The following is an 18,091-nucleotide window of genomic DNA, read 5'->3' on the forward strand; positions in this document are numbered from 1 at the left end:
ACCCGCCGGGCCCCACGTGCGCCAGCAACCCTCCCTGCGCCCGCCGGCCTCCCACCTCCCACCCCTGGCCCTATTTTACTTACATTTTTAGTAGTTGCTCAGCAGGGAGGGGTGGAAACTTCCAGACAGCTCGCCTTCGCTGCAGACAACTTACAGCACCATTTGCAGAATGGGACTTTTGGCGGGCTCAGAAGGGCAGAGACAGCCTGGACAATTCCTATTAGCTTTTGAAAGCCAATAGAATTAGACTCTATTCAAGAGAGTCTATTCTATTGGCTTTCAAAAGCCAATAGAATAAAAGTGAGTAGCACAGCTAAGGAAAAGGGGGGAAAAATGGCGAACTGCGTTGTTTGGCGACCCCCGTGAAATGGTTGTTCGACCCCAAATGGGGTCCCGACCCACAGGTTGAGAACCGCTGCTTTAACCCACATAAGAACCACCAGTCCTGGGGGAGTTTTACGTGGCTAAAGGAGAAGGGGATGATCTCAGTATGGTTAAGATCAGTTTCTTATTACTGAGATCCTGAAAATTAGGAACCCTGGGTCTGGCTAATTGGAAGCATGCGGCTGATCTGGTGACTGTAGCTATTTGCAAGGTGTACGTGCTCTGGTCCTTGTAATCTGAATTAGCACCCCAGTCAAAAAATAGTGGAGAAGGTAGTCTCAATAGAGAAATTATTCAGGTTAGTGTTATTGATTATGACTTGTGGCCTTGATGCCACGTCTAATAGGCATGTTGTGAGAATGTCGTTCCTTGACCTTCCCCCTGCCAGGCAGAAGTTAATCGTATTTAGTACTTCCCGCGCTAAATATTCCCATATCTTCCCCTTTTCTAGTAGCAGGTTAGGTTCTAAAAGTCCTGATACACCGATCGTGCATACAATAATACAATAAATTTTAACAATATTTCTCTGCTATTTCTTCACAGTTCCTCCCTCTATTTTCCTTAGTTTCAAAAAGAGTCTTTAGTGTCCACTCCTTGGTCTCAGGGTCCCTTTGGAGTTGTACTGGTGGTACTTTGGGTGTTGTTGCAGGGTTCGTGCTGTGGTCCAGAACTGCTGGTTTTATGTGAGTCCAGTGAATCCAGGACTTCTTCTCTGCAACTTTGATGGCTGTCTATGCAGTCAACAGGATCTGGAAAGGCTCCTTCCACCTAGGTTGTAATGGTGAGGTTCTGGTAAATGACTTTATCCACACCCAATCTCCTGGTTCAAATGGATGAAGGGCTTCTTCCAATGGCAATATTTGAGTTAGGGCACTCTGTCTCCAAAGGGCGCGGAGTCTTTGGTGCAGGGCTGCGAGGTAAGCAGAAAGAACCACATCCCCCTTTTCTAGGCTTAGGGAGTGTGGGTCTAGATCTTTCAGGGTGTCTGGTGGGCAACCAAAAAGCAATTCAAATGGGGAAATGCCCATGTCCCATTGGGGCCTAGTTCTGAGATAGAACAAGTTGATGGGTAGGACATGGGGCCACATTAGGTATGTTTCCTGGCAGAGCTTACCCAGAAGAGTCTTGACCTTCCTGTTAATCCTTTCGGTACCCGCAGAGGAGCTTGGAGAATAGGGTACGTGAAGATTCTGGGTGATGCCAAGGGCCTGGAACACATGGGTAAGGACCTGGGACACAAAGTGTCTTCCTCAGTCCATATCTGGAATGCTAGGCACTCCAAACCTTGGTGCAATATCCTTAAGATGTCGTCTAGCTGTCTCTAGTGCTGTGGCAGAGGAAGGCTTCCACCCAGTATGTTAGCTTGTCTCTGCATACTAGGGCATACTGGTATTCATTTGTAATCCATTTGTAGGTTTTCGAAGGGCCGTTGTGCCCATGGTCTTCCCCCTATATGAATGGCTTTCTTTGAGGTGGCATTGCTGGCCTGACAGGTTTTGACAGGTTCCTGCTATATGTGTGGCTTCACTGTAAGCCCCTGGTGCATACCAGACCCCCCTTATAGCGTCTACTATTGCCTGGCTTCCACAGTGGCCTTTTGAATACAGCCTTTGGCATATAAATTGCAGGAGACAACGGGAGACCGTGTGCCTCCTGTCTGGAACATGCCAGAATCCTGTATATCAGGGGTTCTCAACCTTGGCAACTTTAAGACTTGTGGACTTCAACTCCCAGAATTCTGGGAGTTGAAGTCCACAAGTCTTAACGTTGCCAAGGTTGAGAACCCCTGCTGTATACACTGCCTCAAATTGTCTTCTCCCACTGTTCTTCCTCCCCTTTCTCTAGGAAGTCTTTGTAGGGGACTTCTGTGTCAATTCTTATAGCTGGTGCCATTGTGTTTATGGGAAGGGGTTGGGTTGAAGTTTGATAGGCATATTGGTGGCCTTTTGTGATTTCTGAGTGGTCTTTCTGGTGTGCCCTATAGTGGACAATGGCTATGGTTGAGGGTAATTGAATAGCTGATAGCAATTTAGAAATTAGTGTTGAGTCAGAGATGGGCTGCCCAGCTGAGATCAAAAAGCCCCTTTGCTTCCACAGGGCTCCAATAGCATGGCATGCTCCAAATGTGTACCTAGAGTCTGTGTAAACATTGGTAGACCTGCCCTTCGCGCCTTCGCATGCTTGGATTAAAGTCGCGGGTTCAGCCACCTGAGCGCTATCGGAAGAGGGAAGCGGTGTAGCCCATATGATCTCGTAAAGAGAGACAACTGCTGCCCCGGATACCCTGATTCCCTCATGTACATATGAGGACCCATCTGTGAAGAGCTTGAGGTTGGGGTTCTGCAAAGGGTCGGTTAAGTCGGGTCGGGGTAGTTCTGTATCCTGGATAAGGTGTAGGCAATCATGTATGTTGTCCCCAGATTACTCTGTTGTTAACAGGGTGGCTGGATTTAAAGTAGTACAACGTTAAAGGAAATGTGATCTGATGTAAAGAGCTCATTCATCTCCCCGAGCACCAGCAGCTGCCTATTCAAGAAGTCCATCTGTTGTTAGAAAACTTTTGTGAAACTTGGCTCAGCAGCAATTCTGTGTGGCACATTTGTTGGATTTTTTTCAGCTTGGACCGCAAGTCTCGGATTACATCGCAACAGTCTTCCAGTTTGGTCTTCAGCTCCTGACTCTGGTTGTAGTACTCCTCCCATTCGTGCTGCAACTGGCAGTTCTGGCTATGGAGCTGAGCCACCATGCCATCATATTCTTCCTGGAACAGGCAATGTTTGGCCTGCTCCTCCTGAAGGCTGAGCTTCAAGGTCTGGAGCCGCAGCTGGTCATTCATGGCTGCGTTGTGTTCCACCAGGGCGGCAGCTTTGATCACTTTCCGCAGGAAATGCCCGTTTCGGAGAGCGTGTTGCTGCCTTTTGAAGGGCTCGTAACAACAGCTGGTTATGCAGCAGGTGCAGATGATTCTGGAGGAAGTGAATCTCGTCAGAAGGAGGAAAACCACCAAAATGAGTCCAATCGGCGGATCTACTTGGCAACGATAACGTGTTCAGTTCTTTGCTATGAACATCAGCCCCATGTTGAAGAAGCCTGTCTAAGACATCCAAAGGGGAAGCAGAAAGAAAGCCATTGTCCTCCAGTCCTCCCTTGCTTTTTTTCAACAGCTCTTCAGTCTTCCGGCTGACAAACAGGTAGGCAGTCTTAGGTAATACCATCTCAGACAGGTGGTGTGCAGGAATTTTGCAAGGGCTGGGGGTCAAAATGCCCGGATCCGATGAGGTCCACATTTCTTGGAGTCCTACAGGAATCTCCTCGGCATCACGACAGGACCAGTCAATGGTTGTGAAAGGCTTGCTTCGGAGTATCCCACGAGCCTTTGAGCGCGTATTGGTCCAGAAAAGACGTCAAGGCCTCCGTGGTCGAAAGCTGCCCTGCGATGTTTGAAGCAACCGACTGAGACTTCCGAGAGCCGGAGAGATTCTCGCTGGATTGGTAGAACGGAGGATCAAATCCTCCCCGAAACTCTACAGGTTTGGCCTCTGTGGCAGTGATCGCAGAGATTTCATTCAAGATGGCATCTTCTTCTCTCGGCTGTTGTTTGTTAAATACTTATGATTGCAAAACTAGAAAATTAATAAAATATTTATTTAAAAAAAGACTGTTGTTTTGGGGTCCATAGTAGCTTCTTTGACCTCCTTGAGGAAAGGCAGAATATAAATCTAACAGAGAAGTAAAAAGGATGAATTCTGCCATAGGAAGTCATATTGACAGTGAAACAGCTGAACCATATCAGAAATACTATGTAGTTTGGCTGTAAATAGCTGCTTGTGAAAAATATCTATTTCAGCGTATTCATCTGAAAAAAAAAATGTTTGGTTGCCGGGTGCTGTTTCCATGGAAACAGACATCCAATGGGGAAGAGAAAGAAAAATTCCCCGGTTTTAAAGTAATACGTATTTTGAATGCTTTATCCTGGTTTGTCACAATATTAACTTCCCCTAATAAAAGAATGGGTTTGTTGAAAATATTTAGCGTGGGTTTTTTGTTATAGATAAAAATCATCTTGATAAAGCTCAATGGATGAGGTAGAAAAGAAAATCTTTTTAAAAATTATCTTATATAATGGGTCAGTGGTGCTTTTTTCTTTGGCGGTCATTTGTTCAGGAGAAATCCAGATTTTTGCTGAATTTTATATAGGATAAAAATAAATAACCCGTTATCAGAGACACATGGAAGGAAGTAATGTCAGTTTCATTCAATGCAACATAAGTTTAAGAGCCAACAATTTACAGATTATTTACAGCCGTCTTAAAATGCCATAGGCTTGGCAAAATTAACTTGCTTCCGTCCAAACACTTGGAATACATGAGTTGTGGATTCAGTCTAGTTCACACAATAGAAGCATAAGATATTAGCTCTAATGATGCCGTGCCATTTGCAGGTAGTCCTCGAATTATAATAGCAATAGTATTTATACACTGCTTCACAGTGCTCTAAAGCAGGGCTTTTCAACCTTTTCACCCATTGTACCACTTTTAGGATATGGCAATATCCGAGTATCACCAGTCGCCTAGCAAGGTGCCCAAAACTTGATGACCCCCCCCCAAAAAGGAAAAAAGTGATAAAGTACAGGTAGTCCTTGACTTACAACAGTTCGCTTAGTGACTGTTTGAAGTTACAATGGCACTGAAAAAAGTGCCCCCCAAGCCACAGCCGAGCCAGACACCTGCCTGCCTGCCTGGCGGCACTCTTCCTCCTGTCCAAGGTTTTCATTGTTGTGAGCATTTCTGTTGAGGATTGGCAGTGAGGGTGGGGTGGGGTGGGGGATGTTTGGTTTTTATTCCCCCCATTTGCTGGGTGGTTGCAGCAGGTTTTGGTCACTTCACGTGACCCTGGGACACTGTGACCGTCATAAATATGAATCACTTGGCAAGCATCTGAATGTAAATCACAAGACCCTGAAGATGTTGCAACATTCCAGCTGATCGGCGCTTCTTCTGGGCTCAGCAGAAGTACCGAGATCAGTGCCGAGCTACAACTGGAGCCTGGCGCTAATCCTGGCGCTTCCGCTGAGCCCTGACAGCCCTGCAGCTCCAGTCACTCAGGCTTGTGTGGTGCTGCCACCAGTTCAGCTCATTCCCCTCCCCCCTACCACTTTTCTAGGATGGTCGCGTACCACCTGCCAGGTGCCAATGTACCACAGGTGGTACCCGTACCACTGGTTGAAAAGCCCTGCTCTAAAGCCCTGTCTGAGCGGTTTACAGAGTCAACATATTGCCCCCAACAATCTGGGTCCTCATTTTACCGACCTCGGAAGGATGGAAATTTAGCAACCATTCGAAATTATAACGGCCCTGAAAAAACAGTGGTTTCCCCACTTACAACCACTGCCGCATCCCTATGGTCACATGATCAAAATTTGGACACTTGGCAACCAGCATATATTTATAACATTGTTCTGGAGTGGGGGGGAGAGGTTGGCACCTGATCACCATTTGTGACCTTCCCAACTGGCTTCTGACAAGCAAAGTCAGTGGGGATCCAGGTTCATTTAATGACCATGTGATTCACATAACAATTGCAGCAATTCACTTAACAACCATGGCAAAAAAAGGTTGTAAAATTGGGCATGACTTATTTAATAACCAGCTTGCTTAGCAACAGAAATTCTGGTCCAAACTGTCAATAGCTACCTCTGTTATAATGGCCTGTCCTAACTATTAACTCCCTCCAAATATGTTTTTTTTCCTAATAATGGATTGCTTTGGGACTGTTTTAAGATTATTGTAATTAACTTTGGGAAAAAAATATATAAATATACATATTTAGAAAACTAAATATTTTGTTCTAATGAATTTCTAATTTTAGTAATAAATTTTAATACATTTCTATTTTTTCTAATACATTTCTAATAAATCTGTTCAGTACTGGAAGAAAATTAGTAATCTATTTATTGACTTTCATACATTATCAATGTTAGAATCTTTTGAATGTTCACATATGATTGGATAAGTTTTAAGGAAAGACTGATGCAACTGATCTTAACAACCAATGAGTTTAATGGGACCTAAGTGAGCTTCGTGCATGGAATTGCTTAAACACATGTTTAAGTGGTATCCAATACCGATTTTTGTAGGAATGAATTCAGTCAGACTCTTAATTCTAAAATAACATGCATGAAATAATCAGGACTAATTCTCAGCCTAAATCTTTCGTGTAAGAGTGCTGAAAAAAGAAAAACTTCAAAAAAATAGTTAATGGATGTGCCACAATAGAGTTGAAACTGTACTTTTTGTAGTGGCAGCCAGTATGATTTGCCCTCTGAAGCCTGACATGTGTACTTTATTCTCTTTATATTTGCAGTGAACAATTTATGCTGACAATTGTCACGACCTTTCCATCCAAGATGGATCTTTTTAAAAGCAATTTCTCCTGGAAGCTCATGGCGATATTTTGATAAATGTTAAAATATGAAGCCTAACAACTTTCCTGTCAATTAGCTGCAATTTATGAATTTCAATCAGAACACATGGAAGGGCTTGATGCCAAGTTGCAGAGTACCTCCAGGTATGACTTCCTATATTTCAAATCCACAAATATTCTGTCAGCACCTGTTGAAAAGCAACAAGGCAAAAGCCTTCCCTGGAGAGAAGCACATTTAAACATACACATAAGTAACACAAGGGAAAACCGAACGTTTTCATTTTTCACCCAAATTTGTGTTATTTTCAGATTCCTTCTTCACTGTTGCTACTAAAAATGTCGAAGGTCAGGGTTTTCAGATCTTCATTAAGCTATTGTGCAAAAATCACAGTAATTTTTCCCCCAAGTAATCTTACTCCCATGCGAATTATAGGAAAGAAAATTTCAGTTGAAGATTAGGAAAAGTGTAAAAATAAGAGCAGTTTTGAATGGGATCAGTTAGAGCAGGAGTGTCAAACTCAATTTCATTGAGGGCCGCATCAGCATTGCAGTTGCCCTCGGGGGTGTGTGTGTGGCCAGGGTGGATGTAGCCTACTGAGTGGGCGTGGATGGAATGGGGGTGGCCTACTGGGTGGACGTGGCCAGCTCTACATCATTCGCGTCAAGGATGCCTGTGGGGGCCTGGGCAGGAGTGGGACAGATCTGAGGGTCTCTGGCAGAAAGTGGTGGGACCAGGGCAGAGCCCATCAAGCCGGATATGTGAAGTAGACGAGGGCCATTTGCTGGCCACTTCCAGGCGATGGTGCATTTCTTCATTCCTCACAAAGAGTGACACCTCCCCGCCATGCACCCAGGGAGCTGGGCCAACATGGCAGAGACTGGTTCCTCACAGTTTCCAGACGGCCTTGTGGAGCTAAGACTGAATGCATTTCAGCCTAGATGGCCACCACAAAATTGTACATTGGCTCCCAGCCAGCCTGGGCCAAGGCCAAGGCAGCGGGGGCCGTTCCCTGACTGTTTCCAGGATGGCTTCGTAGGCCACATGAAACCACTTCGCGGGCCGCACCCGGCCCCCGGGCCGTGTGTTTGACATGTCTCAATCAGAGTTTTTAGCTGGATCTATCTGAGCACAGGCTAGACACCCAGCTGTTAAGGATGCTGTGATCTGGGTCTCATCACTTCAGTAGGTCTCTTCCAATTCTATTGTTTATGAATCAGGGAAATGTTAAGAAAGATTGTGGGTTGAAAAGCAGAGTAAAGTGATTTGTAAAGAAAAAAAAAAGTGTTTCTCAACCTTGACAATTTTAAGGCATGTGGACTTCAACTCCCAGAATTCTGGGAGTCCACATGCCTTAAAATTGTCAAGGTTGAGAAACAATGGTTTAGAACTATTTACCCTGATCTAATCTCCTCCAGATGTCTTGGATTTCAGCTCCTACGATTCCTACCCTAAAGGGTAGGGTGATGAAAAACCAGTTTAAAGCTTCTCTTGTTGAAAAATTTAAATCAGTTTTCAAATGTATTTTGCTGTTGTTTCTAAAGAACTCATTCAGTAAAGGAATTTCTCTAGCATCAGCATTGTGCCAGAACTGAATTCTCTGATACTCTCTATTTGAAAGCTCCAAGAATGAACCAAAACAATTTCTAAACATGCTTGATTTAAGAACATAGAACAAATGTGCTGCAGGTTGAATGAAACGGGAGATTTAAGTCAAGTGGCTGTCTCATCAATCTTTTGTGGAACAAATATGGGGCATCTTAAATCTAATATATTTATTGTGCTGCAAACATTTTGTGATTCCATCTAGTTCTAATGGAAAAAATGGAAAAATTACACCACAATCATCTCTTAAAACATTTTTAATCCTTTATTGCTTTTTGTTTCTGTTGCTATTAAATCAATTAAAGTCTGTACAATACATAATGCCCAAGACAAAATGTCTGACAGATTTCACATTTCAGCTTCACTCATATGATACAAAAAGTGTGTTTAACATTCATTGAAACTGCTAACAAATTCAACTTGTGTATATGCGGATTCTTGGTTCTTAATTTTCCTTTGCAAATATGTTTAAGTACATAATAACTGAGTTCACACATTGCAGCTTAGCCTAATTAATCACATAAGAGGTGAATTCTGCTATGTAGCCAATAAACATTTGAAGAACCTAAACAAAACTATGCTTTTGAAGTTTGAATGCAACTATATGGTAACTTATTTGTTGCACTTCGTTTTCTCCCTGCAGGAACTTATCTTCTGAGTATGTCTTTTGAACTCCATTTTCATTTTATTATTAAATTTATATACTACCTACCTCACTCTGAAAAGCCATCATTATATTGTGGATGATGGTTTACTATACACAGGTAGTCCTCAACTTACAACCACAACTGAGCCCAAATTTTTTGTTGCTAAGTGAATAATTTTTTAAGTTTTGTCCCACTTTACTTTTCTTGCCACAGTTGTTAAGTAAATCACGACCCTTATTAAGTTAGTAGCATATTGTTAAGTGAATCCGGCTTCCCCATTGACTTTGCTTGTCAGAAGTTTGCAAAAGGTGATCACATGACCCCGGGACACTGCAACGGTCAGAAATTTGAGTCAGTTGCCAAATGCCTGAATTTTGATCACATGACCGTTAACATTGCTGCAACTGTTGTATGAAAAACAATTGTAAGTCCCTTTTTTCATTACTATTATAACTTTGAATGGTCACTAAATGAATGCCGTAAGTTGAAGCCTACCTGTATTACTGGCTGAAACCAATAGAGTGCAGACTGATTGTGAAAGGCTGAAATTGAACAAATAAGCCAATATTTCTCTGCCAGTAGGTTCTGGAGGGTGTGGTCCCCATTTCCCAAGAAACCTGCTCGTTAAGTCCTATATGGAAGTGCCAAAACTGGGAGGAGGTGAGCCTCCAGTTCAGGATAGGATAGGAGCTGGAAGGGACTTTGGAGGTCTTCTAGTCCAGCCCCCCCCCCTCAAGCAGGAGAACCTATACTATCTCAGATAAGTATCCAGTGTCTTCTTATAAACCTCCAGTGATGGAGCACCCACAATTTCTGAAAGCAAGCTGTTCCACTGGTTGATTGTCCTCACTGTCAGGAAGTTTCTCCTTAATTCCAGGTTGCTTTTCTTTGATCAGTTTCCAAAGCATTGTTTCTTGTCCTGCCCTCTGGTGCTTTGGTGAATAATTTGACCCCCTCTTCTTTGTGGCAGCCTCTCAAATACACGTCACCCCTATTTCTTCTTTTCTTTAAACTAGCCAAACCAACGTCCTGCAGCCATACTTCGTATGTTTTAGCCTTGGATCATCTTAGTTGCTCTTCTCTGAACTTTTTCCAAACTCTCAACATCTTTTTTGGAGTATGGTGACCAAAATTGGTTGCTGTATTCCAGGTGTGGTCTCACTAGGGTTTTATAAAGCGGCACTAATACTTCGCGTAATCTTGATTCTATGCCTGTTTATACAACCCAGGATTGTATTAGCTTTTTAGACTACCAATTCATTACTGTGAAGTATGCACGAGTCTGATCGAGGTCAGCACCAGCTTTTGCCCAACGAGACCCAGGTAGAAACAGAGAGGCGGAACACAGAGGCATTCTCGCCAGCTGCCCCGCAGAAGGCAGGGAGAACCGGCGAGGCTGGGCTGCACCCAAAAGCCCTCGGGCCCGCTGTGCCCTCGCTGAATCGCCTTCTCAAAGGCCGAGATCCGTAACCCGCTAGGCCACACCCATCCCAACGTAATAATGGCAATGGCCCCACGCGTAAAGCTGTCTGAGCATTCACCCTGATTGATTCTTCATCGAGTGCAGGGTGTTCCGACAACAACCAGACCTTTGATTAAGAAAGGTTAAGCCCGGGGAGCTTTACAGTACCAACGACGGGACGCGGGACTACATTTCCCATCAAACCTAGATTTAAAAAAAAAAAGGAGACGGGGTAGTGGACGCCCCCCTCCCTTCTCCTACCGCCCTCCCGCCGCGCGGCACGTGCCGTCCGCCTCAACCAATAGAGGGCGTGTCGGGGGCGGGTCACGTGCCTTTGTTTGGCGCTTTTGTAGAGCGGGCAGGGCAGTTAGGCGCGGAGTCCGTGTGTGGTGACGAGACCAGGTGGGTCGAGGCAAGGCTGGGTTGGAAGCGAGGTAGGGCCGGGCGGGGTGGTCCTGGCGGGGAGAGCCTGCCTTTGCGAGGAGCGATGGGGGGGGGGAGGCTCGGGCGAGGTCTCCCCACAAAGCCGCTTTGTCTTGGGCGGGCTCCGTCTACCTCGGCGGCGTCTTGTCTTTCGCGGAGACCCGGGGTTACGGGAGAGAAAAACGGGACGCGAGGTCGACCAAGGGCCGCTGCGAGACTTGGACGCTCGGCTACGGCTCCTTCGCCTCTTCTGCCTCCAGCTCCGTCCGGAACAGGTGGCTGCCCCGGCGCCGCTAGCTCTGCCGGCTGGCTCTTTCTCCCGGCCCCTCCTCGGTTTGACAGAAGTGGAGCCCTTTGATCCATTGTTCGAGGGGAAGGGGCGGCGGCGGCGGGAAGGAGGGGGGGCGCGGGCGCCGCCGCCTTGCCGCGCGCGCTGACTGGGTTGGAAGGGAGGGGGCGCCAGAGACAACACCCACCTGGCGCGCGCCTTCACGGTCAGGCGGGGGAGGGGGAAATGCCTGAAATTTCCGCGAGGGAAAAAGAGGTGGATGGGAGGGGTGCGGGAACTGAAAAGAGTCTTTCACACCCCCTCCCCGCAGGCTGAGGATCCAGAAAGATCCAAAATCAAAGAGCGCGTCCCGCTCGAACCTCTTCTGGCGGGTCGAAAAGGGGGGGGCTCCCCAGGGGAGCGGGGAGAGAGAGAGAGAGAGCCCGAGCGGCGAGTGCCCGGATGTTACCGTTGCAAACCCCCTCGCCGCCAAAGGGGATTGGCGCGCGCGCGCGCTCTTTGCTCTTTTTTTTTTTTTCCAGGCGGTTTGAATTCGGTGCGTTCGAGAGCGGCGCGTGGGGAGGGCGGGGCCTCCTTTCTCCTCCCATTCCCCCCTCCCTTTTTTTTAATCTGTTCTCTTTAGTATGGTGATGGCTGGCTGTCGATGGCCCCGCCCCACTGAGGGGCAACGGTGGGGTGCTTTTCTCCACCCTTCCTCTTCAGTCTTGGGCGTTGTTTATCTGGTTTTAACGGGCAGCTTCGTGGTTTTGATTTATTTATTTTTTTTTCTGCAAAAACGAATAGTCCCCCACAGTGCTGTTTTTTCCCCTTACTGGATCATCGCACCCTTAGGAGCCTTAAACCATAGGGGTCCTTTTATTTCATGTTTTTTTGCTGAGTTCCTGCTTTATCTCAAGTCCTTTGTGTGGATGTGCGTTAGCGAGAGCCAAGAGCAATGTGGTTGCTTTATTGATGCTAATGTAGAACAAACATTGTCCTACTGAGGCTTTGAGCTTTTTCAAAAAGCAGGAACAATGGCATTACTTATCTCTGGCTGGTAGGTCATTAGAAATATGCATTTTCTTGACGGAGATCTTCAGGAGTTCTAATTTGATATGCAAAAGGTTTTATCATCCTTGATCATTGCCCTAGAAAATATAGACAGCTCTTAGTTGATAAGTGTTCATTAGAAATGCATTTTCTTGAATACTATACCTTATCTTTAGGTGAGCTGTTAAATAAAATGAGGCCAGTATCAGATGTCTGGGTGCCCAAGCAACAAGCACTCCAGGGGTATGCTCAATCTAGGTATATTTAAAGAGAAAGCTAGTATGTCTGCCTTTAAAAGCAACTGTGTGTGGATATTTTATTGTCTAGTTGTGAATAGTACAGTGCTGGATTCTTTGTTATTGCTATAGAGAAATTGCTTCTAATTTAAGACAAAAATAAAACTTTTTTTAAAAAAAGCTGACTATATTTAACTTTAATCTTTGCATGTGAATTTAGTGAGGAGATAGATATCATCTTAGCTAATTGTTTAGCTTTAACATAAATGCTGTGCTTTATGTTAAACAATAAAATAACCATACTGTCATTGGTGAGAATATGGTGATGATAGTGTCTCAGGAAGAAGAACCACGTGGTACCCTGTCTTTGTTCATTCCACATAGATGTGTTACATTGGATTTTGAATGGGTCTTAAGGTGAAAAGTAGGACATAGCAGATATGACCTAAGGCTGACAATTCTAGTTTGATTACTACATTCCATACTGCTTGACATTTTTAGATGCATTATTTCACACTTATCTTCTAAATTTGTAAAGCAAGCACTAGACGCTGATAGAAGATATAACTGTTATCAATAATGCTTATCATTTAGAACTATTTTAAATTGTTAAATACTGAGATTTAATGTTAATAGTACTGCTTATTTCAATTTATTTAAGGATGTGTCTGTTTTCTTAGGGGTCATTTACTGGAGTAGCTGTAATACCTTTTGGAGTCATTCTGTTTAGCCATGGCTTCTTCTGGTAAGTATTAGCTTTGCTGTATTATAATGCATCTTAATTGAATAAGAGAAATGCTTTCTCAGCATTTAGAAAAAAAGTTATATTTTTATTGGGCATTATGAGTCATTCTTAGATTACAGCTATTTCTAAAGAAAAATTGTATTTGCAAATAATGAAGATATGTATAAATACATAAATTAAAAATCATAAGTAATACCTAATTTAAAGTTATTTTTAATCCTCTGGAAGTTAATTTAGCAACTGACGTTAAAAGTAATAGTAGTTCTAAAGCAATTGTAATTGATTAGACTGAAATTGTTAATGTAATCCTTAAATGTGTTCCAGTGTTCTGCTTTAAATTTATGTAGGACTATTTTTCCTGAATATGCTGCAGTTGACTATAGTGTTAGGTATACAATACTCAGATATAAACATCTAGTACATACCTATCAGATAATATTAAAAAGGAAGCTTTAATTCTTTTTGTTTCTGTAAGGAATCTAGCAATTTTTTCTTTGACAAATACGTGGATTTTATTGATTCCATAAAGTGAAAGCCCTGGGCAGATGGGGTAGCCACAATCAGCCAATATAACAGGTTTTAAAGTCTGACAAGACTCAGAATATGGCTCAGAATATTAACTAAACAATATCTCATCTAGACATGCAGGTAAAAGAACTAGAAAAACGTGCTTCAGGCCAGGCATTTGAATTGATACTTGGTCCTCCTCCAAAAGAAGCTGTTCCAGAATTTCCTCTCTCTCCTCCAAAGAAAAAAGATCTCTCATTGGAAGAAATTCAGAGGAAATTAGAAGCTGCAGAAGAAAGACGCAAGGTAAATATATACTATTCTATTTTCATATGCCTATGTGCCAATGAAAAGTGGATTGTTTAAACTGTTAGCAACTAATAGTTGACCATAAAGAAGTATTGCAAACTGCAATTAAGAAATGCATCATGCTGTAACTGTTTCAGTACTTCCTATTTAATTGAATGGGAATTAATAGTTGCAATTGTGGTGCAAGTAATTCTAACAAAACTAAGTATTTTGAACATGGCTCCTAAGATTTTTAAGAATTTCAGAAATTTGATAAAATTAATGATTGCGTAGGGTGGGACTGCTTGATTTAAATTAATCTGTCAAACTATTTACCGGATCATATTAATGATATGAGGATAATATTAACCTGGATAAGAACTGTAATTGTATATAGATTACTCTCAGCTAAATACAAAATGGATTTATATCCTAGTCCCATGAAGCTGAGGTTTTGAAGCAACTAGCTGAAAAGCGAGAGCATGAAAAAGAGGTGCTGCAGAAGGCAATTGAAGAAAATAACAACTTTAGTAAAATGGCAGAGGAAAAGTTGACTCACAAAATGGAAGCTATCAAAGAGAACAGAGAAGCACAAATCGCTGCTAAACTGGAACGCTTGAGAGAGAAAGTAAGTGCTGTTCAATTTTCTTCATTCAAAAAACTATAAACTTAGATTGCCAGTTATACAAAGAATAACTGACAATAGTTCTTCAGATTTAACCTAAGAGTTTTGTTTTTTAAAACATGCAATAGCTAAATCCAGAAATCATACATATATTCTAGTAATAATAAAAACTAATAATCTGGTTAAGAAGTGGCTGTTCAATTTGAAGGCTACAAAGAAAGGCACTGCATTTTACAAGAAAAATGATACTAGTTCACTAGGCCTTATTTCTATTTGGACTAGAACTTGGGAAATCATTGGGCATGACCATAAATTGGCTGCCATGTGAGTTTTTTTTAATCACAGCAAAGTAGTGCAATATCTAATACAATAGGTCTCATGTTAAATAATTACCATCTTTTCAGAAAAATAGAAAAGCATAACTGAGACAGGTTTGTTAGACAACTTGGTATAGCAACAGAATATTAACTTTTGGTTAAATTAGATTTTGTGTAGCTATTTTGTAAAAGGAAAATTAGTAATAACTTCACCTCTTTTCCCAAAGACCCAAGACAATTTACATATCTTCCATCTGAAATTAAAGCAGTGATAGGAAGTGATCTTTATTTGCTTTATTTTTATTTAATTTTATTTATTTAAAACACTTATATATTACAACCAACTGTGGGTAGCTTCCAGAATTTAGGTTTGAGATTTTTAAAAAATAGTTTGTATTTGGAAGGGGAGGGTAGTATGGATTCCAGAAAAGGCAAGGATGATAGTTAACTAACGATAAAATTTGATAACAAACCTTTTTTTAAAAAATCTTGTTTTTAAAAGTGGGTTAAACGAGAGCCACATACAACACCAATAGACATCGTGAATTGAGAGTAGGAAGATTCAAATACAGTAGGCTCATCTAGACATGACTCTGTCCAAATATCTAATGTTTATAGAGTAGTAGGATCAAACCCAGTCTTTGCTCAGTTTAAAAAAAAAAAAACACTTTTGAAACTGTAGAAATGCTGTAAAACTATACAGTAATGCTTGATTTTGTGCTTTAAACTGCTTTGACAGATTTTAACAATAAAAACTACTCCATCAAAAGCATATCTTAAGGTAGTTTTCCTTAAACATAGGATAATTTACAAATGAGAATTATAGTCCTCTGCAGCTAACTATTAAAACACAGGATTAAAAGATTATATATGTAACTTAATACATGTATCTTAAAGATAGCCAGCTTGGATGAAAACTATATTATTGAGCACATCACTACTACAATCTGAAAAAATGGAATACAATCTGTATAGATTTTATAGGTAGATTATTTAAGCCCTATTGATACCAATGTTACCAATCTGGTACATTCCACCTTCCATCAGGAAATTGCTCACTGAAGTCCCCACAGGATAGCCACAGGATAGCTGTAATCCAGTTTATTTGGACAGCGTTAGTTTAAGGAAAAGTATTTTGAATTAAACTCCCCAATTTGGGTAGAATTAAAATTTCTGAAGAACTTATTGTTTTCTCATTTTCTTAATTTTGTTTTACTAGGATAAGCATATTGAAGAAGTACGAAAGAACAAAGAAGGAGGCAAAGAACCTGGTGAGAATGAAAGCGACTGACTTCATTCTGGAAACTAACTTCTCCCCTTTGTCTAAATATCCAAAGACTGTATTGGCCAGTGTTTTTTGTTAAGTTTCTAGAAACTGATGTAGAGCTGTATAGTTAGATCTGACTGTACACTTGATTTGGGGAATTAGAGGGGAGCCCTTTCATGTTCACTCTTTTTCTAAACTGTTGTCTTTCCAGTGTAGCTATCTTGTTGCATTTCTTCTATTCCAGTGCATTTGTTCCTGGATTGATGGCTAGTGCTGTGTTCAGCTCTGACATTTTTGTGAACTGAATATGTAGTGTAATGTTCATGCTGAATCTGTTACACTTCAGAATTTGTCAATCTTAAGCTATTACTGTAACCAAGTGATTTAATAAAGCTGCACAATGCTGTTATCACAGGTGATTGTTTTTGAAGCTAGCATTACTACATAAGAAGTTCAAGCATATTTATAGCTAGAATATTGGAATGCAATATTAAAATATCTACAAATTATTCCTAAATACAGTGGCATAATATTCCGCAGTACTGTTTTCTGTGCAGTTGCCTATTGTTCTATGTTTACAATAAGAGCTTTGTCTTCTACCTTAGCACTTGTCAGCTGCTATTTATTGAGACAACCCAGAACCACCTCCCTTTTTAACTATTCTAGTACTTTCAACAAATAATTCCTTGTTAACATAAGATGAATTTGAAGGGATGAAATCTTTCTTAAAATTTAGGATAACTTCAAAATTAAGTTTACAAATAAAAACAAATTTCCTTAAACAGCACATTAAAAGGAAACTCTTACCTTGTAAAAACAGTAAAAATCATTGCGCTTGTAGGTTCAAAGCTTAGATCAAAACATTTTGATCTGCTTTTACAATTTGATCCTAGAGATACTTTTAAAGTAAGGCTAAGCTTTGCTCCTTAACTGAATATATGCTATCAAAAATGTTTATATCTTGGGATGATGACAAAAGCCTGGCATAGTATCTGTTTTAACTTGTATCATTGTTGTAGAATGGATATGGGAATTAAAAGCGCCCTCATGTGGCAATAGTATTGGTAACTATATAGTCAAGAATGATATGTTGTATACTGGATTATGTTGGAAATAAAAGCATACATTTAAGCTTCAGGAACCCAGTATGGCAAATGGTTAACTGCAGTTAAAATTGTTTCTCAACAATTTTAACCTTTTAAAAGTAGTTCTTCATTAGCTGCAGTAAAGAGAATTGATTGGGTTAACTAAAATTGTGTTTGTAGCCATCTTACCTTGATATGAGAAACGTTTATCTGATATTCCATCCCCAGGCCTTTGGATGTTTTAATTAAAATATATGATTGGTGCCAAGTGGTTCATGCTGTAATTTTTAATAGTTTAAACGTGAAACTGCTTCCGTGCATGCCTGTGTTCAGATATATGTGCTTGATCTCCTTGCTCATTTCATCAAAATAAAATTTATAATTACCATATCTCTGTATCTTAGACTTAGTCAGTTATTAATAAATAGACTCAATCAAATTGGTGCATTTTTCTCTATCTTTAGATAGCGAATGTTTTGCCACTGTAAAAGCTGTTTGGAAATTTTTTGAAAGTGTTGGATTCAGAAAATGCTATCAAAAATACATGTTTTTGGAGTAGTATAGCTAGCTGTCAGGTAAATTTTGTTAAAACAACATAAAATAAATATAGCACTAAAGACCAAGAATTTAAAAATGAAATGCTGTGATGTTTAAATTGTATGTATGTCTATTTGGTAATGACTCAGTTGATTACAGTGTGACTTTTACTCTTCAGGTAAGTGTGAATCTCGGCATATAGGAACATTTGCCTGACCCTTGAC

At 41.4% G+C, this 18,091-nt stretch overlaps 2 protein-coding genes across 6 annotated transcripts in view; both read left to right on the forward strand.

Annotated features, from left to right (window-relative positions):
• PAFAH2 (platelet activating factor acetylhydrolase 2) overlaps positions 1 to 7,404 on the forward strand; it is a 55,826-nt gene extending 48,422 nt beyond the window's left edge. The window contains exons 12-13 of one of the 3 annotated variants that reach the window (XR_005558403.1): positions 3,002 to 3,575; positions 3,689 to 4,040. The gene's annotated coding sequence lies outside the window, so the exon portion shown is untranslated. Of the gene's footprint in view, positions 1 to 3,001; positions 4,041 to 6,747 lie in introns of those variants that run through there. The other 2 variants (XR_005558402.1, XR_005558401.1) reach the window with 2 other exon arrangements.
• Positions 7,405 to 10,828: 3,424 nt separating this feature from the next.
• STMN1 (stathmin 1) lies at positions 10,829 to 17,769 on the forward strand. Of its 3 annotated transcripts, none has more exons than XM_039357260.1 (5): positions 10,829 to 10,921; positions 13,177 to 13,241; positions 13,882 to 14,054; positions 14,473 to 14,664; positions 16,198 to 17,769. In XM_039357260.1, the coding sequence occupies exons 2-5, from the start codon at positions 13,229 to 13,231 to the stop codon at positions 16,267 to 16,269; spliced, it is 450 nt and encodes a 149-aa protein (XP_039213194.1). In that variant the 5' UTR covers positions 10,829 to 10,921; positions 13,177 to 13,228; the 3' UTR covers positions 16,270 to 17,769. The 3 variants fall into 3 exon arrangements, with proteins under 3 accessions (XP_039213194.1, XP_039213195.1, XP_039213196.1); XM_039357261.1 differs by having other exon boundaries at positions 10,877 to 10,953; XM_039357262.1 differs by lacking the exon at positions 10,829 to 10,921 and adding an exon at positions 12,244 to 12,267.
• Positions 17,770 to 18,091: the final 322 nt, after the last annotated feature.

The sequence above is a fragment of the Crotalus tigris genome, unplaced genomic scaffold (assembly GCF_016545835.1).
Source record: "Crotalus tigris isolate CLP2741 ecotype Arizona unplaced genomic scaffold, ASM1654583v1 scf7180000018884.865410, whole genome shotgun sequence".
Classification (NCBI taxonomy): domain Eukaryota; kingdom Metazoa; phylum Chordata; class Lepidosauria; order Squamata; family Viperidae; genus Crotalus; species Crotalus tigris.

Coding starts and splice junctions, on each gene's coding strand:
- STMN1 (XM_039357260.1), top strand. Junction 14,055..14,472: donor CTGCAGAAGAAAGACGCAAG/GTAAATATATAC, acceptor TTTATATCCTAG/TCCCATGAAGCTGAGGTTTT. Junction 14,665..16,197: donor TGGAACGCTTGAGAGAGAAA/GTAAGTGCTGTT, acceptor TTGTTTTACTAG/GATAAGCATATTGAAGAAGT.